Consider the following 22,934-nt stretch of genomic DNA (forward strand, 5'->3'; position numbering starts at 1 on the left):
TAAAAGTGAGAATAAAGTACATTTTTGTATTTGGTTGACTGCAATTGTGCATGAAGGTGTACACAATACCAAATGTTTTGGAGTGAGGTACATTAATAATGCAATTTGTGATGGAAATACCTTGGTAAATCAGATAGAAAACATCAAATGTATGCAGTTTTTGTGGCAAAAAACTCAATGAGTTGTGTGTTAACACTAACATTAAGTATTTCACTCATTTGGAATCACGGTATTCTGTTTGGGTTTTTGTTATTTCACCTCCTTCGTTTCAATAGGCATGGTAAGACATTTGTTCATGGGAGTAGCTATGCAGTCGTATTCAGGTAAACATGAATTATTTACGTTATTTTTAAACACCTAATGATGAGTATAAAACACCTAAATAGTTGGTTTTTAAAAGAAACTGAACTGAACTGAAACTTTGAAGATAATTTGTAAAAAAAAAAAAAAAATCCCCAGGATTTGTACTTAGTCAAGAAACCATGTTATAGTATTAAGGCTTGCCTTTCGACTTTGGATCTGGCCATTGTATCATTGTCGTTTAACTTTTTGTGTGCAATTATGCTTAATAACTTTTAAATTAGATTTATGAATAAGTAAAGGAAAACTTTTGATGTAAATCAACTTTTGTCTGATAACAACCATCATATTTGTTGCTGACACACAAAAGGACATAGAGGAGAGAAATCTTTTCAGGCTGTTGCTCCTAAGCTTTGGAACGATCTTCCTCTCCCTCTGTGTTTGATGATCTACTGACTCCTTCAAGAAAAATCTTAAGACATTTTTATTTGTGCAGGATTTTCCTTGATTTTCTGGAACTCCTGTTGTGTTATTAGTTTTATCTTGATCTTTAAAATATATACTTTATAAAATAGTGTTTTGATTGTTTAAGCGCTTTGTGACCCTGGTCTGGAAAAGCACTATACAAATAAAAATTACTTACTTACTTACTTACTTATACATAACATAAAATAATAAATAATAGAAAATGATAAAAACGCATGTTGTCTTAAAAATTATATTAAATGTAACACAATACCATTCTAGCTATTCACAATTAGTATTTTTTATATTCAAACGGGTATTGTGTGACAAGAAAGGAAATATTAAACAATTTCTAAAGCTCTCGTGCAAATATTAAGTTTAAGTTTGTCAGAATGCTAATATATAATTGAAACCCATCATTTATAGTGATTTACAACAACTTGACTTTTTGCTCGCATTGTTGACGGGAGATATCCATCAGTCGAACGTCAAAATTGATTATTTGACCTTTCATAAAGTGCAAAGAATGCAACAAGTTCGGGCGGAGAGAGGACTCCTAATAAAGGTTTAATGTCAGAGCTTTTTGTGTGGCCCCAGGCGCGCACTGATCGCACCAGCACAAGACGATATCCATCCGCCCTTGTAAGTTATACTATTATGAGCGGGGAAGTCTTAGATTGAGCTTAAAACTGAAAGACTGAGATAACTGTATGGTTCTATGACATGGATTCCAGATAATGTTCCCTTTTTTCTCTTTTTTCTGAAAGCATTGCTTTATCCATTTGAGGTGCGGGAGTTTGATATCCCTGCGCGCTGAGCGAGGGAAGTAGATCCGGCAGGGCAGGTTGGGAGTCGAGCAGAGGAAAAGTTCGAGGACTGCAGAGACGCGCGGTGCCAGACCAGGACCACTGGGACCTCTGCGACTGCACACGACTTCACCGAGCTCCTAGTGTGTAGCAGACTGGCAGGGCCATGGCATGCGAGTAGATAGAGGTGTAGAGTTTGCGAGAGTTAACGGATCACAGTAATATTCGCCTGAAAGATGAAGTCCGTTCAGCTCGCCCTGGTGCTCGTCGCCCTGTGCGCGGCGGTGCAGCGCGCAGACGCCGCGGTAAGTTTCCTTCTCCGTTCTCTCTGACTGACTTTACAACTAGTTCACTTTTTAACTCACCCACGCCAGGAGCGAGGCTCGTGAGTCACCCGGAGTCGGACAAACCGGGTATTAATAGAAGGACTGCTTTTTTAACAAGTGCGTCTTCTAGAGACACTTTTATGCTGCGTTTTGACGCACCGGGTTCAACTTGTACAGCGTTTTTGGTTATTCTATATCCAAAGTTTTATCCACAATACGAGACAAACATGTATAAACGTTTATTTTTTCTTTTCAGCGCCTTTTAGTGATTGCAATGTACATTTTACTACCCTTGTGACACTTTTATTTTCTGAAGTTTCATATGTAAAAGTTTACATTTACAAGTACTCGAGCTGAATCCAACTCTGTCATCACTTTAACCAGATTTTTTTGTGTCTAGAAATGGAAGTTTGTGTTCTTTACAAGTTGCAGCATCAAACCAATGTGGACACATCTCAGTCCCAACCCCTCATGTAATATTCCTGTCTATATGGTGAATATTTAAGCCTCATGAATCATTCATGAGGAGGAGGAGGGCGGTGTTTAGCATGGCAGTGGGCGGGTACTGTGGATACTTAACTGAAGGCAGTCAAAACTAGTTATTGCCTATGTTTTACTTGTGTGTACCTCAAAGGTTTTTAAGCAACAATTGTTGTTTTTAAGCAACAATTGTGAACAAGATGTGACCTTTATTATTTACCTTTCTTTTCCCTAAACGAATACTTGTCATAAACTTCTACCTTAAATTATTATTATGTTTAAATTACTTTTATGTATTTCATGATCGTGTGACATCATTTATTGTGTGCAGGTAAAAATAAAAATAAAAAGGTTGATTTAGAGATGGATCTCTGAAGCATCCTACCAGGAGGTTTTCCCCAGTTACTTTTATTACCAGCTGGTAATTAAAAAAATTAAAATTAAAAAATTAAAATTTAGTAAATGTATATTATGCATTTAATCACTTTCTTCTATATATAAAATTGTGTTACAAATGTTTGCGTTACAGATACACAACAAGACCACAAAAAACCCGAAATGTATTAGAAATAAAGTCGTATTTTCACTAATGGCTATTTAAAATCAGAAATGTACAGCTATAATCAGTATGTTAAAAAAAAAACAAATGTGTAAAAATAACTAACTTTGAGTTAAGAAGTCATGCAGGCTCACTTGTAGATTTAGTACACGCTACCTTTCTGTCGCCCCCTAGTGGACGAGATGTTGCCATCTATGAACAGAATGTTGAACCCAGCCTTGAATCACATAAAAAGGATAACCTTATACGCTATCATATAAATAATAACAATACAATAAATAACTTATTATCATTAACTACAATGTCAGTTATCTATATTTTTCTAATCTTACATTTTTAGGATGAGATCAAATTTGATAGTGAATCTACCGAGAGTCGTTTGCTTCGATTCATGAAGGTTCTATATCTCTCTCTTCCTCGTGTGTGCTTGTGACTGTGTGTGTGTGTCTATGACAGGGTGTGTGTGTGTGTGTAGTGAAGTATTAAACCACACACAGATAAGAATCTGCACTCGTCCAGGTGAGGGAGTTCAGCAGTAATGTATACCTGGAGCTTTTCCTTTGAACACGACATACCACACAACCACAAACACACACACACATCACACACACACTGTGGACAACGACGTATACACACAAAAACACACACACTCTTGCACACATGGTTGCACATGTCCTTCATGTTTCCCTCTGGAAGTCACATGTACCCACATCTCAGGTTATGCGTGTGTTAGCATCATCAGGAAGTCCCATCATAGCCAAAACATCCTCAGGTTGTTCAGATTATTCCACAACTGCAATGAGGACTTTTTTTTGGCAGTTTTTTTGTTTTTGGCAGTTTGACTCGCTGTCTAATCTTAACAAATCTTATCTTAGACACTGAAGTCTGAAACTATCAACTTCTTACTGGGTGGACTCGATGACTAAAAACTAGATTCATAAGAAGAGAAGTTTTGATAATATTTTACATAAGAAAGCTTGGATTAATTTAATAACCTGCACCTTAGAGAATTACATATTGACAATAAATAAGTTAAGATGTATTAAGTGGGAGTTTTTAAGAAGAAGTTCCCACTAGGGAATTTGTTGGGGTGAATATAATTAAACATGCAATATTCTACTCAACTAAAGGGCTCTGAACCAAGATTAAATATTCTCTAAATTTAAAATCATGTTCAGGAGGAAAGTCTAAGACCGAAAACAAATGTTTTTTAGTATCCATTGTACTGTCTTTTGGTCAAGGTGAAAGACCCTGAGATAACACAAGGGTTCATATTGTATTTGTTTTTCAGTCTCAAGACTTAGAAGTTTGACAGTGACATTTAGAAATAATAAACATTTATTAATCAGTATTGAAGATGATGTGACATTTTTCAAATGTCATTCAAAATGCCTGTAACATGTTAAAGGTCTGTGAAGCCACAGCCCGGCATCAGCTAGTGCCACCAGATGAAGTGTAGATGTTTGTCACTTATCAACACCCACAGTCTAAAGATCATAAATGAAAAAAGGAATGCGTTGTGTGTGCAAGCAGTTGGTTCCGACGGTGTTTCCTGGTCGAAGTGGCACCATGGTGTCAATGAGCCGAGGATGCCATTAGGGGTAACAGGTGGACAAAAGTCAAGGAGAGCTAACACCAAATGTTTAAACAGTTAATTAACACCAAGGAGCACAAACACGACTGTAGCTCTTCCTGCTTGTTCCACGGTGAAAACACAACTTCATTCTATATTTGGTTTGCTCTGTTGACTCTAGAGCAGCTGGAGTTTTGGTCAAAATGATTTGATGATTTGATGTCACATGTCATTTTTCTCTCAGTCAGACTCGTGCCTCAATCTCAGCTCTTCGCTCTCCGTCCTACTCCTCCTTTCAGTGCAAACAGTGAAGTCAACACACCATGTTTGTTAGGGACTTCTTTATGTTAACAGTGCTGAGTCTTATCTCACGTTTCAACCACTTTACATTTCTGCTTTCATCACCCGGAGGAACACGCCATCCATCTCTTAGACTCGGATGAAAACTTAAACAACAGCTTTGAACCTCCTGCTTCAGCATCTTGCCTCCTCTCACCAGCCAGAAGGGTTCAACTGCGAGCACTTAAAGGCCTGAATGATCTTTCTTTGAAGAAGCTCCAGGTTAAATCTGAGCTCTGTGTGGATTTAAGTTACAAGTGGAGGTCAGTGAGACTTGGCCAGGACCTCTCCATTCAGTCTGGTATGTGACTGAAGTCTCCTGATCACTTCTCCACCAGAAACGTTCATAAAAACCATGGTTTTTATATTTCTTAGAGGGAATATGTCCTCCTCATTGGTAGGTGGCGCTGTTTGCACTTTTAGACAAATTTCATGTTACGAAAAAAACAACAATACAAAATAATCAAGAAAATTATAAGAAAATAAACAGTGGGTAAGAGCTGCTAAATGGCCTGCGTAGGGGTGTGACATTGAATTACAAAGTCAAATGTGAGAGGGAAAAATTAGGGACAAAAAAAGATGAAGAAAAATGTATTTTTAAATGATAGTTACAACTTTTAATAAAAGCCTCACAGAAAGAAGGTTGCTGGTTTGCTTCCAGGCCAAGCCAACGTGTGACCTTTCTGTGTGGAGTTTGTATGTTCTCCCCGTTGCATAGGTTTACTTTGGGCACTCCGGTTTCCTCCCACAGTCCAAAGACATACAGAGGTTGATTGTGAACTTGGGGAAATTGTCTGTAGGTATGAGTGTGTGTGAATGGTTGTCTGTCTTTGTGTGCCCTGTGACAGACTGGCTTCCTGTCCATGGTGTCCCCTGCCTCTTTCCCAATGAAACTGGGATAGGCTGTAGTCTCCCCGCGACCCCCGTAAGGGATAAAGCGGTAGAAAATGAATACAAATGAATGAATCCTTAGACATTAATCATAAAATGAACTTGAAATAACTACCATATTTAAAAAAATGTTTAATGATTTAGCGAGACAAAAAATACTTACCAAAGGACAAAGACAAATAAGCAAAAGAGAAAAGAATTAATTATCTATTGTAAAGAAAACATGGTATATTTACTCTAACTTAATTAGAGAAAGTGTGTAAACTCAGCCAGAGGCTCACAGTAGTGCTTCAGGAGAAATGTCTCAGCATCTCAGAACAACTCATGTTGCTACAGTGTTCCAAAAACACAAAATGTTGCTCCAGCTGATGATGCCTAAATATCTTGTGACAGCTCAAAAAGCAACTGCAGATTTATTTTGACTGATTTGATCGTGCGGTTGTTACCCACACATCTGTGTTTATATGAGGCAGTGGGCCAGTTTAAAAATCCAACCCGCTGGACAATCACAAAGTATTTTGTGTTATGTTGCTCCGAGCGTCTTCCCTAAATCTACTTTTCCTTTCGATTTCATATTTCAGTCGTGCTGGTTCTAGACTACAGGAAATAAATTGAATGCTTGAAGAGACAAACAGATACAAATTAAAGGATCAAATTAGATAAAATATTGAAATTTTCCGGATTGAATTTTAGAAGTTAGTCCAGCTGTAAGTGCGGACAGTTTTCGTTTTGCATTCTTTCTATCTCAGGCGAGGGAGAGAACAGTGTAGTAATCTGTCTGTGATCAGGGGAAACCTCTATCTAGATGTCTGAAAACTCACTTTAAGACATTTCACTGAAAGAAGCGTGAACTGCTTTTTATTCAGGGTTTAAATACACGCGTGTATTTCTTATGTAAGTGTTGATAAGTCACGTTTCTGTAGTTCACACAGACAAACAACCATAACACCTGTGGGAACTACATGAACTGGAAGATTTTTTTTTTTTAAACTGTGGGAGTAAGTGTCCAGGGAAACCCCACTCAAGTAGGACAGGAGCAAAGAGTTCTGAGAGTGATATGAAGCCAGGATCTTCTTCCATTTGGCGTTGTATCTGGATGGTTGAAACATCGAAAATTAAAAAGAAACTCTGTTCCATCTCACTTGTTGGATGCAATCATTTAATCAGTTCTCCTTTTGCTCTCCCTCTTTTTCTTATCGCCACCACTTTCTAGCCATCTCATATAAGCCGCTATAACCAGGTTCGCTGCCTAAGACAGACGGCCAAGAGCGATAAGCCTTCTGGTGCTGTATAGCCGGCTATAGAAGTGGCAGAGTCGTGTTTTGACTAAACATGCTTCACTGTGTGGGTTGGCGTCTGCTTCTCTCTTCTTATATGTTTGTTCTCTTTCCTCCCTCTCGCCCTTTTATATTCACTTTGCGCTCTTTGCCAATCTGTTTCTTCCATCACTCAGCAAATGTAGAAACAGGACTTCAACAGAAATCACTTTGGGGGAAACTTTTTTGTCTTCCCACATTTCTGTTTCTAACTTGTTTAAATGAATGAATGCATCATTATATATATATACTGTAGAAAAACCCCTTAAAAGAGAAAGATTCCTGTGAGCAGCTTGTGACCCGAAGGGTGCACTACACCCAGCTCTGACCAAGACTATTACTTTTGTCTTACAACTACCCCTAGTGGCCAAAGATGTTCATAACATTTTTTAAATGAATATTTTGCTGTAAGAAACACTGCTGTTTTCATCATGTGTGGGGAGATACGGTTGTGTTTGTGTGTTTGTTTGTATGTGCGAAACTGACATCTCTGTTTACCACATTTATGATTGACAGCAAGGGTACATGCCAGCTGATCAATTTCTCTTGAGGATTTACTTTCACTTGCTCGGGACAAACACCTTAGTCCTTAGGAATGAATCAGCGTATGTTGATGGCTGTAAATCTTAACTTAGACTGTTCTTTTTTTTTGCATTAACTTTTGCCATCACTTATTAGCCATCATAAATGTCCAATTAAAACGTACTTTTCACAAAAACAGCAAAAAATATTTACAAAACAAAGTCAGAATTATCAACAGATTATTTAATCACATTCATGCTAAAAGCAGTCATATGCTGCGATAAAGATAGTCCTTGCGTTAATACTAGTGGTGTCTCCTGCGCAGTAAATGAATGTTAGTTATTAGAAAATGTAGCGATCGGTGTGTTTTTCCAGTCAATATTGAATCGATGACATTCCCTTGCTTAACTAAACAACAAGCCCTGCAGTTCAAACAGCAAGAAATATTGAAAAACTGTCAAAGTGGGTAAAAAAGTTAAATTTTTTTCCTTCTAATATACAATATTCCTTTAACTCTGTAGTCCTCATACCCTTTTTGACACGCCCGTAAATATTGATGTAATTTTCAGCAAAAACACAAGCAATTTTTGTGCGAAACATTTAAAGAGATTTTTTATTTTCCCCTTCAACTTGTAGCATCCTCCATGTCGTGTCCCACTTAGGTGCACAAGAGCACTTAGAGAACCATGGTTTTAACTTAAGTAAGACGAATTACACATGCAGATTAAACCATGTAGCCTCAATTATACACTTATCTCTGAACATCATAATTATAAAACCTCAAGAACTACTGAGTCGACAGCTTACAGAAACTACTACGGACACAATACATGTAATTTAAATATACATTAGTGCTCTGTTTTTGGATTTATTGCTTCTCCTCTTGCTCTGCATAGATACAATCTATAGATTTAAGTGAAAAGTGTGATGATCCACCTCGGAATCACTGAGTTTGATAAGCTCTTTCTTGTCCCGATCTCAACCCAGCAGGCAAAGTCGTTCTGTTTTGTCTACAGCTGATGTTCTATAAATATTAAGGTTTGACTGCTGCTAATGCAAACAGTTCACCTCAAGTCTAGAGCTGCATCTCCAAGTTTATGGTAACACGCAGCAGCTGTCGGTGTCCAAACATCTTAAGTTGTTTATTCACATTTGTTCAAATACAAACAGGCTCATTTTTAATGGTGATTTTCCTGTCAAATGCATAGCGGGTGTATTTTGCTTGCTGTGGAAAAATCCCTAGATAGAAGTGCTCCTGATACTCCCCAGGTGAAGCTATTAAGAAATGATATATGTTCTACAATAAACAGTGAATATATGGTAGATCTGCTCAGCTTCACCTCGTGGCCAAGACACTTGAACAAGCTGGACCACACAACTCTGACACAGTCTGGCTGTATACTGTTTAAATGAGGACTCGTCTCATAAAGAGGCTCAACTGACAGTTCTTGGAAGGGGTTCAGAGGCACTTCCTGATGTGTAGAGATACCTTCAAAGCACCCAAGGGTCCCCTCTATGTGAGCATGTAGGTTTCAACTCAAATTAATGTTGTCTTGGATGATTCTTCCAAGCTTAGAAATAAAGTTATGGAGATGTCTGTTTTAAAATATGTGGGAATTAAACTCTAGCGTGGAATCTTCTTGTCCTAAACCTGATATATTTTATCTTCTCAGGTCACCCTTTTTGCGTATGTTCACACAATCCTCTCACAAGTCGCCACTCCTTCGTCTGATTTTTTTTGTTGCCCACAGCTACGATCCAAACAGTGATGTATGTTGTGTCTGGGGCAGGCTTCAACCTGTGCGGCACCGGGCTGGGCCGGGGCACGCTTGCCTGTCATATATCCCGAGGGATTGAATTAAACTGTGATCCTTTTTTTTTTCCAAATAACTCCACGTGAGGGAGTTTACCAAAGCAGGCTCTGATTGATGAAGCTCATGGATCAAGTAGAATAGCTGCCATGACTGTAAATATTTGTTTCCTCGCTTCCAAGTGGACATTTTTCCATGAAATGAAGCTTAGACATTCTTCTTGGTCTCTAGTCCAAGAGTACTTGTACTCCTGTGACGAGACTTTGGACTCCCATCTTTTCAGTTCTTGACTTGACCTAACATGGTTGGTCAAAAATAAATGTCAGCAGATGGAAGGTAGGGTATTAAGGATTCTGACCACGATGTCTTCATTTTTACCTGAAGTTACAAAGCAACGGACGAAGGTTATCTCAGGTGGTCGTCTGAGAGCTCTGTCACCAGCCAGAGACTCAAAGTAGACTCATTGTTGTCTACATAGAAATGAGCCGGCTAAGTCTGGAAGATACCATCTGTAGTGGAATCTTCCTAGAAGGGGGAACCTTCCCACTACGGGGGCAGCCAAAACAAGTTTGCGAGATTCTATCTCCACTTTTGAGTCAAATTCCACGGCTAGCTCATTCAACATGTTCAGAGATCTATAGAGAATAAGTGAATGATTTATTTTCCGAAATAAATAGTGAGAAGGATTTAGTAACTACGGTTACTATGGTTATAGTAAAAGGATAAATCATGCTCTAAGATTTCTCCTCTGCTGATAATAGTGTGGTTTTAGTAAGTTTAAATAATTTCTGTGCCTTTTTACTTTGATAATATTGTGTTATTATTAAACATATATGTCTTTAAGGATGTGTTTGACAATATTTAAAAAAAATCTCGAAGCAATTATTTGTTAAAATGAGGGTAAAGTTATATTTATGTCTGAGAAAAAGGAGCTGACGATATCAATGGGATTCCTGGAGAACCACCCTGACATGATCGCACATGTGCGAGCGAGTGAGAGTGAACGACCAGTCGGGGGTCTTCCTCCTCTCAAGACCCAGTGAGTCAAAACACACATGGCCAGATTTTCGTCAGAGAGAAAATATTTAGTTTGTTCCTCCCCTCCGAGGGCATCGACACCTTGAAGTAGTCAAAGTCCAGCGGCGATGAAAGGGATCAGCCGCTTGACACCGCGGCTTGGCGCCTGGAGTGCCGTTCTCCATTCTCCAGATAAACACACATAGTTGACACACACTGTTATTCAACACGTAGTCCAGAACACATACACCAAAGGCCCATAAGAGCTGCTCTTTTCTCGTCTAACTGTCAAAACTAACATTTTCTCAATTAGTCAGAGACATTTCCATATATAAACAAATATGTTATTCTGCATTTTTTTACGAAGTTGTTTCATAATTGTTGCTCAAACATCAACGCAATAGCAGCATTAAGAAGAAGTTGTTGCAGATAAAAAGTTGAAAGCACAGGTGTGTTAACAAGCGATGGAGAGTACAAGATAGTATCTGTAGTTGCAGGTCTGCACAGGATTTCAATGCACGTGGACCTCTGTGTGAGGAACTGACATTGAAAGTGATGAGGACATTTTTCAGTGCTCTGGAGTCAAGAATGTAAATGCGTGTGTGTGTGTGTTGAGGGCATGACAGAGTGTGTGCGTGTGTGTGTGTGTGTGTGTGTGTGTGTATGGGTGTCTAATCATCAGTCTTTGATGAGCAGGGGAATTCCAGTCTCGCCAGTCTAATCCTCAGGTACACGACTTCCGTTTACCCCCCGTCACCCCCCCGCCCCTCCTCCCTCCATCCTCCTCACCTTTCCTCACTCCACATCTCTATGTCACGCCCAATTTTCTTCTCTCCCATAAAGTTTTTATTGCCACAAAACTTTTAAAAGCTGCTAGACCTACAGAAAATGAATTTACTCTCACTATAGGCGTGCAAAAGCGATCAAAGCGCTATGACGTCATAGGTGTAAAACTAGACCAAAGATATTGTCAGGCCATACAGAATGTTCTGTGTCGATCATGGTCAGGACAACAGATCTTTTTGAGACCTTTGTAAGATGAAGCTGCCAGAAAGGAAACCGTGGTGTTGATGTTGTGGCTCACATAGGAAACACTGCATACTTGCCTATGTCAGGTTGTTGTGCTTTAAAAAAGTAGGACGGAGGTGAGAGTGGAGTCAGTGAACTGATGGAGAGAGCAGTAGAAGAAGGCGATCAGGCGGGCGAGTGGAACAAATATCTGCAGCTCACTGACCTTTCTAAGTGGATTAGATGCCCCTTCAATGCTGGGACGGATAGAGAAAAAACATGGCGGGAGACAGAGGAGTCTAGTGGATTTTTTTTCCTAGATCTCTGAATACCTCAACCACATTCTTAGCCTCAAGACTAAAATGAAGTAGAAGTTAGTCTTTACATTGCATCTTCAATTAAAACCACTGATGTAAAATGTAATGTTCTATCGGGTGTAGCATTTAGGTATCTCTAAAGATCTGAGGCAGTGGTTGAGGAGCTGAATGCTCATCTTCTAGGTGGTGTTTGGATTCTATGAATAAAGTCTTTTGATTGACAGGTAGTAGAAAACACTTGATTGTGGAGTTTGTCAGTCAAATGTCAGAGACAAAGGGGTTTTCTCAGTTATATGCCCCATTTATTGATTAAAGGCATCTTCAGTTCAAACTTAATAAAAGTTAATACATAATAAAATACACTATATTTTTACAATAATGATTTAATATCTCGCATGACTAACATTAAAATTAAATATAATAATAAAAAAAATGTCTCAAGCATTAATGTATTAAAGTGATAAATAGGACGTTCTAGTGTGAATATAGAATTAATGTAATCGGTTAACAAAAAGCAACCCCTGAGTTCTGGTTAGTGAAAGCTACAGGAGCCATGTTGGGAGTGTATCGGACAAACACATCACATAAATTGTTAAATAAGTCCTGTATACTGGAGATTAAGCTTAAATCTATACTTAAATGAACAGTCCTTGAGAATATCTGGATTGGTAGTGACCACTGCATAATTTGGGAAATAAAGGCTGGTACAATATTTAATACTATGTCGTCATACTAAACTACAAATAGACATGTCATGTTTTTTAAGTATCCCAACAAAAGTTTTGATCAGTAAATAAAAACCACATGGCAGGAGATGAAGTATGAGCGTGAAAACTAAAATATTGACCTGGAAAGAGATGGCTGGGGAAGAGACGGGGAAACAGACAGACACAGAAGAGAGAGGTGGCGTGGGAGCGACGCTGTATTGAGCTGTAGCAGACCAGAGACTAATCTGGAGATCCCGGGCTTGTAAAAACACCTGCGCACAAACACACACACTACACAAATGTATTCAGGCATGTGTGTGTGCTGATGACCCTTCCTTGCCCTCCTGTCTAGATGGCAAAAGTGTTGTGTTTACTGCCAACATTAGAATTTGTAATCCTAAATTCTACAACATTGAGTTAAAACGTGTCCTGACCTTATGCCAGTCCATGTTTTATTGCTTTTTTTGCTCAGGCTGCTTCTTCTGCATGAACACAAACAGGAATGTGTCAAATGTAATACAATTTTAGATTAGAATTACCCTGTTCTACTTGGAAAAAAAACTAAAAAGACACAAAGTAAAAGTTTAGCTGAACATCATACATTTATTTTGTTATTATAGGTACAGTATATCTGGTTTTTGAGCGAGCAAAGTTATATTTTAGTTGACCTGAACTCAAATGCTTCTGTGTTGCTCAGCACTAGAATCTCTATGTTTATAGCAGGATATCAGGATTCGATCATAATTCCCTTTTTTTTCTGACACCGAATAATGTCGACTTGTCTGTCGTCTCTGACTTTCTCACAGCCTGGCTGCATCCATCAATTGAGTCAACAGTCATAGGAAAAATGAATCAAGTGCTTGGCACTCCCAAGCCCCCCTTTACAGCACTTTTCATTTAAATGTCTTCTCTTCTCAATATACATTTCTACAATAGTTGTGGTGTCTTGTTTAAGATTTGGTTATTTAATTGGAAATTTTTTATCACAAATGTACTTTGACTCTCACTTATCATTTCAATTAACAGTATACCATAGACACCCCCATGACCAGTAGAGTAAATATTTATCATCTGCAGTAAATAAATCTCCTGAGATTTGAACAAGTGTTTTGTCATAGGTAACAATGAAGAAAATATAGTAATAGCACATGTTAATTCGATTAAATAATACATTTAATTTATTTAATAGTCTGGCCTGATAAGAAAGCATAACGTTTTCCCATACCTGATCAAGACCTACCTGAACACTCATGCGATGCAAGGCTGCCCTCTAGCGGTTTCTATTTTTTCCTCGTAGCCTAAACTGCTCAAAGGTAAAGTTGTCATAAATACTCATCTGTTCTCTTGTCTCCTGCCAGGCATGCAATGGATGTACAGGCTCCAAATGCGACTGCAGTGGTGTCAAAGGATCAAAGGTAAAATGATCACACTAGGATATGCTACTGACAACTGGTCAAATAAAAGTGAAAGAATGTGTTTTGATGTTTATTTTCTTCCACAAAACCTGACAGAAATGACCAAGAATCGCTAACACAGCAGAAAAGAAGCTGAACTCTGACAAGTTGCTCATTACGACCTGTAGTTTTGTATTATTATTATTGATCAACGTTTTTGTTATTACTATATTGTACTTCCTTTCTAGTATTTGAAATATCATTAATAGCAACGGTCTTCACTGGTCTGATGAAACCTTATGAAGCTGAAGTTGTCAGTGTCCACTAGATGGCGCACTACTAGCCTTGACATCAAGTGGCAGTAGAACCTTCTGTATCAAATTATGTGATACAAATGTCAAACACTTTTATATAATTGGATTATTTTAAACCTTCTTTTCTCGACACGCCTATTATAACATTACTTGTCGTCCATGTTTAAGTTGTTATACTATCAGACGTATAAACACGATAACATAACCTCCTCCGCAAAGATAAAGACGTTGGAGTTCTGGAAAATGGATGAATTTTGTCTGATCATCGTGAATTGGTTTAGGATTATGGGATACCTTAATAAACAAATTATTGAAAGTGATATCAGATAATGTATTTTATTCTAGTTTGTTCGTTTCTATTTCACCGTTAAATCAAAATGTAACTGGTAAAAAGAACGCAACATTCAAACTTGTTTTTAAATTATTTACCAATTTAGAAATACAGAAAATACTGCTGTATAAAGTATTGATAACACAAACATACTTCTGTCTGATGCCATAATGTAACTGTGTACTAGCAGATACACTTCTAAAAAGGCCCCCCTGTACATTTTTGAGCTGAAGATGTTTGGTGTGTTTATGGGACGTAAAAGTGAAACAAACTTACAGTTTTTGGACTTGCTTCTGTGTTCAGGGTGAGAGAGGTTTCCCTGGTCTTACTGGGCAGCCAGGAGTTCCAGGATTCCCTGGACCTGAAGGGCCCATCGGATCCAGAGGAGAGAAGGTAGGTTGGCGTGGATTGACAGTTATATTGACAAGACTAGTTTATTAAACAGTGAACTATCCTTAAGCCCTGTTTACCTACAATGGTGGCTGTAGCTTAGCATTAGCATGGACCCCCCTCATAGTTTTTCTCACCTGTCATGGTTTATAATGCAAACTGGACGCAAAACTGGGCAGAAGAATAAATATAACGCTTTCTGTCACACACCAAAAAGAAAATAAATGGTTAGTTAACTCTTGCTTATATGTTAAGTGGACGAGCAAGTGTTTATTCCTAACATAGTAAACCTGGCCTCCCTCACTCAGTTTAAGCTAACAACATGCTAATGGTTAGCACAAGTAAGTTAGCACATGCATTGTTTCATTTTAAGGAAGGTTCAGATAAATATCACTTGTCTTCACTAAATTGTTGCAGTTTTTAGCATTAAAATCAATAAGGGAAAAAGCGTTAGAAGATTACATTAAATGAATGGATGAATTGAATTAAAATAAAGTGAAACAAGTGTTTGGACTGAATACTTCAAATAGTTGATATTGTGGTTTCAAGGACTGCTGTAATAACCATACTTTGTTATTCCAGGGTGGTGATGGAACATCAGGACCAACTGGCTCTAAAGGAATCAGAGTAAATACATTTTTACCGTTTTACATTTTCCTTTGCATGATAATTCAGTAATTTAGCTCCAATTTTTTTTTAATTCATAGTGTGTAACAGAACGTTTAATTTTTCTTAGGGACCTTCTGGTTTGCCAGGATTCCCAGGAACACCAGGACTTCCTGTAAGTCATTCCTTTTGCACCATTTTCTTCTGGAAATAATAACTCTTCATTTTCATAAAGGGTCTGCAAGGTCAAGATGGACCACCTGGGCCAAGGGGCACACCAGGGTGCAATGGTACAAAGGTATCGTAATCTATATTTATCTTCAATTATTTAGAAAAAAAAACATAGATATTTACCGAAGAGTTCTTTCGATGATTTCTATGAATAGAATATAGTCACAACATTCCTTGTTGTTATCTGTAGATGAGAATTGGTTTGGAAAAAACAATAAAAAGGAGATGTCTTTCAACGTTCTTAGGGTGATAGAGGTTTCCAAGGAACATCTGGAATCCCAGGACAACAAGGCTCACAGGTTGGTCGCCAAAATATTGCCGATGTTTCTTTTTCCTCCTTTTTTTAATGTTTTCCTTACCTCTTTTTAAAGGGTCCACCCGGTCTGCCAGGAGAGAAGGTAAAATAAAGAGAATAAAAAGAGAATCTTATTTAGGGAGTTCATATTGAAAGTGTTGTGAATCTGTTTCTTCATAGGGCGACCCCGGTGATATCATTTCCGCTAACCGTTTTGGTGAACCAGGATCAGTTGGATTACCCGGTTTACCTGGAGGCCCAGTAAGTATACTTAGATAGTGTGATCCTTTCCCACATTACACAGCCGTCATATAGATAGATAGATTTAAACACAGGAAATTCTGAATATGTTGCTATCCAAAAATATTTTAATTATTCACGTTGAAACTAAACAATTACATTTAATAAGTAAAATATTACAGATACCAAAGAAATTGATTGGATTAATTGAACATATATTTAAAAGAATGTAAAGCATGTATCACTTCACTGTGTTCGAGGTGTTATTGTTGTAATTGTAACTTGTATTATTTCCAATTTGTAGGGACTTCCAGGCCCTCCTGGGTATCAAGGACCAATTGGCCCTGCAGGAGCCAGAGGCAACGACGTGAGAGAGACTTTGTTAAAATAACATTTTTCTTGAATTCTCCCTTTTTCATCACCTGTTGCTGTTTTTTTCCAGGGTCGACCAGGTCCTCCTGGTCCACCAGGACCGAAGGTATCTTGATTCTATTTATTTTGATTTAAAGCATTTCTGGACACTAAACTAATCCTTAACTGGTCATCAGGGAAATATGGGATTGAATTTCCAAGGACCCAAAGGAGAAAAGGTCAGATGAACAAAGACAAAAGCAGCATTTTCTTTCGTTATTCTTGCTTATGTGTTCTTTAATTCATATACAGGGAGATCCTGGTTTGCCGGGACCTGCCGGGCCTCCCGGGCTAGTGGGAGAGCAGAAGAGACCATCAGAGACTGAGTTTCAGCGAGGCGAGAAGGTCGAACAATTTCTCTTTGCTTTGATACGATTTTTCTTACCCTTGACCTTAAAGTTTGAGAATAGTCTGGTCATTGCATGAGTTCTACATGCATCCTTGCAATATAAAGAAAACCCTCCCATTTTATGTGCAAAAGTCATTTCACAGGCACATTTTTAATGTTGTAAAGATGAAAGATCTAGATCCCATCTGCTAATGGCGCAGCCTCTTGGACCATTTGTCCATTTGAAACACCCTAATAATTCATCAGTACAACCTCATATTAATATATTTTTAAACAACATCTTACTACTTGATCTTTTTAAGTAACTTTTAAGATAAAGAAATCCTGGTGTGTCTCCCTTCTATACTATTGTGCACTCACTAAGTTTCTGTTCCTATCCAAAATTCTACGATTTCAAAATCTTGGAAGTTTTTCAATCAGGTTTTAGGACCCATCTTAAAAACACTCACTTATATTTTATTTTTCTTGTTTATATATTTTTGTATATGTTTTAGTGCTATATAAATAAAGATTGTATTTTTTTTAATTTAGCTTAGTAAGTTGATCTTGGATTTTTTTACACACTTACACACAATTCATTTTTTGCTCAGCTTTACTTTTTGCATTTGTTCTAAATATCCTTTTTCAACGTAATACTGGGTTTAAACTGCTAAATTGTGCTTCACCACACAGTGCCGCTAATGAGATGTCGTTGTTGCAATTCTAACATAAAACAGGAGAGGGCAACCTCTTCTACAAATTTAAAACGATTTTACATTTTTTTTAACAAATTCGTTTTGAATTAAATATACGTTTTTAGGGGTGAACATGTTATGTTACTTTTTTTTAAATATTAAATAAACATATCACAAAGAACCTTGTTTCAATGTGCAGTTGAGATGATTTTGGAAGGAAAAAAATAAACATTTGGAGAATTTTTCCTCATTTGAATTTGAATTTTGCTCGTTAAGACATGTTTTTTTTTACTGAATAAGTGAAAAGATTCCCACATTATTGTTTATCATAGTGTGTATATATACTGTATATAAAATAATTTTTGGAATTCAAAGAATCTTTTTTTTTCTATAGGGTGAACCAGGTCTTCCAGGCAGCCCAGGTGATTCAGGCTATCCAGGACAACCCGTAAGCACCTTTTGTATTTCACATTGTCTGTGGAATTGTGATCTGAGACAAGATAACTCACTGTTGTTGTGACTCTAGGGTGCCTCTGGTGGGACTAAAGGAGAAAAGGGAGAAATCGGAGAGGCTGGCAAACGCGTGAGTTTACACTCACCTTCATAAGCAACGTTTTTAACATTCAACTGAAGTGGTCATAATTATATTGTATAACTCACATCCATTCTCTTCCTTTCACAGGGTAAACCTGGCAAAGACGGCGACCCAGGATCTTCAGGCTTCCCAGTGAGTGTCAACATTTTGTTAAATTCTTTATACGATGTAATTGATCTAATAACATTTTGTGTTATTATTTATCAGGGAAGCAAAGGAGATCCTGGCCGACCTGGTTCTCCTGGCCTGGATGGCACTAGAGTAGGTTATACATTATTATAACTGAAATATTCTGAAACGATTATGATTCATGTTTCTTTCCCTAAGGGTCTCAAAGGTGACAGAGGGTATCCAGGTCCTCCAGGGGTGGTGTGTATTCAAGTTTATTTTCCAAATAATTGATTCAACACTCTCTAAATAAAGAAGCTGATACAGAATAGCGAAACAACTCAGACAGAAGCTCTGTTTTTACTAGCTCAGAATCAAAGACGAGGTTTGATTATATTAAATTTTCAAGAAATGCTGTGAAGTGAATCTGTTCCTCACACGGTCATAGAAGTAAATATAGTAACAATTTCATTGTTAGATGTTTAGGACATCAATGTTTGACTTCAGCATAGTAGAGTGTATAACTTGTGTAAATGAATAGTTCAGTCAATTCGTATTTTTTAATAATACATTCAATTTTCTCTTTTTTAAATTGCGAATGAATGAAGTAATGAATCAATATTTTCATTCAAAAATAAGAGAGTGGCCCAGAAAGAAAAGCGCATCACCTACTTTAGCCACCAGGTGTCGACATTTCGCCAGACACTTTCCTCTTTGTGATTGAAATCGGAAAATAAATTCAGCACTGTTTTGATGTTGTTTAAGGGCTTTAAACTCGCCAAATTCCAATTGTTTGCACCACTTTTTAACCAACAGTAACTCTCAAAAAGCCTTACTTTATTTATTTTCGAAAAAGAAAAATAGCAACTTTTGTTGCATCAATCTTTATTACCCAAATAATAACCACAGGAGACATGACGTTTTTTTCCCTGTAAATCTAAGCAGAACAATACAGGACGTATACTAACAACAGTTAAACTTTTAATAAACAACCCAATATCCGTTACTTCCACTTTAATCTAGTAGTAAATCAAGCGGGAAGATTTTTTTCAGCCTTGTGCCACATGTTTTTCTAGGTGATTGGTGGTGGGCATTCTGGAAATCAGGTGGGTCCGAAAGGAGAACCTGGATTCCCTGGAACACCAGGACTTAAAGGCGATAGAGGACCAGCAGGTCAGAAATATTTTTTTTCATCATCAGTAAAATCTTCAAGGCATTTAGAATCCACTTATCTTTGGATTGGTTTTAATGACATTGGTCAGTATGCAGAGAAGAGAGGGGTTTTTTTATGCTGTTATGGGAACACTTTGACCTGAACCTGTTTGAGTAATGTTGGATGGATTTATTAACATCCCATGTTACACATTTTAGGATTAACAGGACCACCAGGAGCACCAGGAGCCCCATCTTACGGTGGCGGTGGCACTCAAGGCCAACCAGGCTTTCCAGGAGGCAGGGGTCAAAAAGGAGATACAGGTGCCCCAGGACTGTCGCTACCTGGTCCTCCAGGTCGCCCAGGATCACCTGGAGGGTCAGGTGCCCCGGGTGCCCCGGGTGCCCCAGGGATTTCTTCAGGTGGACGTAGCTGTGTATCTGGTGAGCCGGGACGGCCGGGGAGCCAAGGGGAGAGAGGCATTCCGGGAGGACCGGGACAGAAGGGTGAGGGCACATGCCTATGTTGTGTACATGAGTCTTCATCAATAGTATGTTAATTCACATAAAAATGTGTTCATATTTTAGGTGATAAGGGGGACACCTGTAATAACTGCTATGGCTCATCTGCTGGAGTCCAGGGACAACCAGGATCTCCAGGACAACCCGGATTCCCAGGTAAATTTAATTTCTGTGAATCACATTGAGCGATTTATGTAACCGTGATTAAGAAACCACAAATTTAAATGAAAGCATGTCCTGGACACATTATTTTCAACTGTTCTGTCCATGTTAATCAAATTGACAGACGTATTAAAACATTTTTTTCAGGATCTCCTGGTGGTCCAGGTATTAAAGGCGAGCGGGGGTTCTCAGGAACACCGGGCACTTCTGGTCCCATTGTGGGTTTTTGTCATTCACCATTTAAATGGATTTTAGAATATTATGGTGCAGGTACTGTATTGATTTGGTCCTTTTATCACAGGGTCCCCCTGGTGGTCACGGTGCGCCTGGATTACCTGGCCAAAAAGGAGACCCTGGCGAGGGCCACCCTGTTAGCGGAGGAAGAGGAGACAAGGGGGACACTGGCTTTCCTGGGTCCCCTGGTCTCCCAGGTTTGGACGGACGCCCTGGACGTGATGGACAGCCTGGTCTTCCAGGTCCTAAAGGATCATCTGTATGTGTCACTTATGTTGTTTTCTAAACATCCAAGACCATGACCAATGGTGTTATCACCAAACAGGGATCTTTGCAAGTAAAAGGAGAACGTGGACCACCTGGAGATTCAGGTAGCCCAGGTATTCCAGGAGACAGGGGTACCCCTGGAAGCCCTGGATTTGGACCTCCAGGTGCTGCAGGAGAAAAGGGTGTGCAAGGAGTTTCAGGAAGACCAGGTGGACCGGGTGGACCTGGTAAGAATTGAGAAACTCAAATGATTTCACATATTTAGGTAATTCTTATACATTTGCAAAATACTTACTATTCAGATAAAATATCATATAACCCTGTTATCTCTTTAATAACTATTAACTTCATATTAAAACACAGGCTCCAAGGGTGAACCTGGTTTGACAGTGGCAGAAAAAGGCTTGCCAGGATCACGAGGTCAAGATGGACTGCCAGGAGAGCCTGGTAATCCAGGTAACTAACCTAATATTGATACAGTATTCAGATAATAGTTACACATGTATAATTCACTGAGCACACACATCCCTTTTGTGAACTGCCTTTAGGCAGTCCTGGACAACCCGGCCAGCCTGGTTTCCCTGGCACACCTGGAGCAAAGGGTGACCCTGGACTCCCAGGCATCGGACTCCCTGGAACTCCTGGCCAAAAAGGTAAGGGCTCAAGTTTGTATGCATTTTTAGTTTTCTGAAATTCTTGTAGTAAAAAGAAAATGTATCTTATATATTTAATTAGATTCTTATCTAAAACACAAATCTATCTCTGCAAATCTAGGCTTTCCCGGTACCGCTGGTCAACCAGGCTCCTCAGCTGGGCCAGGCAGACCAGGATTGGATGGGCTTCCTGGTCAGCCAGGATTTCCTGGGGCCAAGGTATAAAATTAACGTCTTCATATTTTTGCTGAAGGTTGTAAAAACACACTAATTTATTATGTGTGTACTTCGTATAGGGTGAACCTGGCTTTGGACTCCCTGGACCTCCAGGTTTACCAGGATCACCTGGATCAAAAGGCTTCTCCGGACCTAAAGGAGATCCTGGATTTCCTGGTAGTCCTGGAGGACCTGGTCGATCTGGATTTGATGGTAGCCCTGGAACTAAAGGTGAGGTTATCATAATGCCTGCGTTGGTTAAATGTTACAAATACACACGTTAAGAAAATAAAAATAATCTGTTGTCCTCAGGTGAGGCAGGCATACCTGGTATTCCTGGAGCTCGTGGACCACCTGGATCACCCACCATTGGCTCACTTGGACAACCTGGACCTCCTGGACCTCCTGGCCTAATGGGACAACCTGGTAAGAAATAAAAAAAACTTAATTCAAACATCGAAGCGTGTGCTTCTGATTCTCTTCCTTTTCAGCAAAATTTGTTTCTTTGGAGGAATAAAACTTCTTTGGAGGAGGAAATTCCAAGTACTTATCCATGTATTATCTTTCTGTTCTTTAGGTTTCCCTGGTGGAAATGGAGCAAAGGGAGATCCTGGTACACCTGGTTTAGATAGAATTGGTGCGCCTGGAGACAGAGGAACTCCTGGTTTCCCAGGGTCCGGCGGTCTTCCTGGAACCCCTGGCCCACCTGGAGGACCAGGGCGGGATGGCCAGCCTGGACTACCTGGTAAACAGCGCATTTAATATGGCAGCACCATTAACTGTTGCTTTATCTCATGTTTAAGTATTTACATTTGAATATTCCTCCTGCCACAGGTTCCAAAGGAGACACAGGTCAAATGGGATCTCCAGGACCCTCTGGTGGTCCGGGTGGCCCAGGACTATCTGGTGGTCCTGGTCAAAAAGGTATACTCTAGCACAACCCATCGTAGTCCAATTTAAACACAATACAAATGTATTTAATATAATGTAACCCATTTCTTTGGTTTTCAGGTGATCCTGGATTTCAAGGAAGGGATGGTGTTCCTGGAAGCTCCGGGCCTAAAGGAGAGAGAGGTGACCCAGGTCTCCAGGGTCCTCCTGGACCCAGCCTGACACAACAGGCATTTAAAGGATCAAAAGGAGAACCAGGATTGCCAGGTATATTATGATGTGTTAAAAGAAGAAAAGACCCCCACTGAATGTTCATTAAAAAAACAACATGATTTGTCCTCAGGTTCGCCAGGGTTTTCAGGTCAGAAGGGTATTTCAGGACTCCCTGGAGATTCTGGATTGCCTGGATCAGATGGGCGCCCAGGACTTCCAGGACCATCTGGTAGGGAGTCAAGATTTATA

General features: G+C 39.0%; 1 protein-coding gene across 1 annotated transcript in view; it reads left to right on the top strand.

Annotated features, from left to right (window-relative positions):
- Nucleotides 1–1,606: 1,606 nt before the first annotated feature.
- The window catches only part of col4a5 (collagen, type IV, alpha 5 (Alport syndrome)), a 29,959-nt gene continuing 8,631 nt past the window's right edge, over nt 1,607–22,934 (top strand). The window contains exons 1-33 of the mRNA XM_087789680.1: nt 1,607–1,876; nt 13,796–13,852; nt 14,780–14,869; nt 15,449–15,493; nt 15,603–15,647; nt 15,708–15,770; nt 15,949–16,002; nt 16,075–16,101; nt 16,179–16,259; nt 16,543–16,605; nt 16,681–16,716; nt 16,787–16,828; nt 16,902–16,994; nt 18,067–18,120; nt 18,199–18,255; nt 18,355–18,399; nt 18,475–18,528; nt 18,595–18,636; nt 19,452–19,548; nt 19,747–20,034; nt 20,116–20,205; nt 20,359–20,429; nt 20,513–20,704; nt 20,771–20,939; nt 21,076–21,168; nt 21,261–21,365; nt 21,487–21,584; nt 21,662–21,812; nt 21,894–22,007; nt 22,159–22,326; nt 22,416–22,505; nt 22,593–22,739; nt 22,816–22,914. Of these exons, the coding sequence (XP_087645806.1) occupies nt 1,808–1,876; nt 13,796–13,852; nt 14,780–14,869; nt 15,449–15,493; nt 15,603–15,647; nt 15,708–15,770; nt 15,949–16,002; nt 16,075–16,101; nt 16,179–16,259; nt 16,543–16,605; nt 16,681–16,716; nt 16,787–16,828; nt 16,902–16,994; nt 18,067–18,120; nt 18,199–18,255; nt 18,355–18,399; nt 18,475–18,528; nt 18,595–18,636; nt 19,452–19,548; nt 19,747–20,034; nt 20,116–20,205; nt 20,359–20,429; nt 20,513–20,704; nt 20,771–20,939; nt 21,076–21,168; nt 21,261–21,365; nt 21,487–21,584; nt 21,662–21,812; nt 21,894–22,007; nt 22,159–22,326; nt 22,416–22,505; nt 22,593–22,739; nt 22,816–22,914 (2,989 nt within the window). The 5' untranslated portion in view covers nt 1,607–1,807. The remainder of the gene's footprint in view (nt 1,877–13,795; nt 13,853–14,779; nt 14,870–15,448; nt 15,494–15,602; nt 15,648–15,707; nt 15,771–15,948; nt 16,003–16,074; nt 16,102–16,178; nt 16,260–16,542; nt 16,606–16,680; nt 16,717–16,786; nt 16,829–16,901; nt 16,995–18,066; nt 18,121–18,198; nt 18,256–18,354; nt 18,400–18,474; nt 18,529–18,594; nt 18,637–19,451; nt 19,549–19,746; nt 20,035–20,115; nt 20,206–20,358; nt 20,430–20,512; nt 20,705–20,770; nt 20,940–21,075; nt 21,169–21,260; nt 21,366–21,486; nt 21,585–21,661; nt 21,813–21,893; nt 22,008–22,158; nt 22,327–22,415; nt 22,506–22,592; nt 22,740–22,815; nt 22,915–22,934) is intronic.

Source organism: Callionymus lyra, chromosome 4, assembly GCF_982586985.1.
Source record: "Callionymus lyra chromosome 4, fCalLyr1.hap1.1, whole genome shotgun sequence".
Lineage (NCBI taxonomy): Eukaryota > Metazoa > Chordata > Actinopteri > Syngnathiformes > Callionymidae > Callionymus > Callionymus lyra.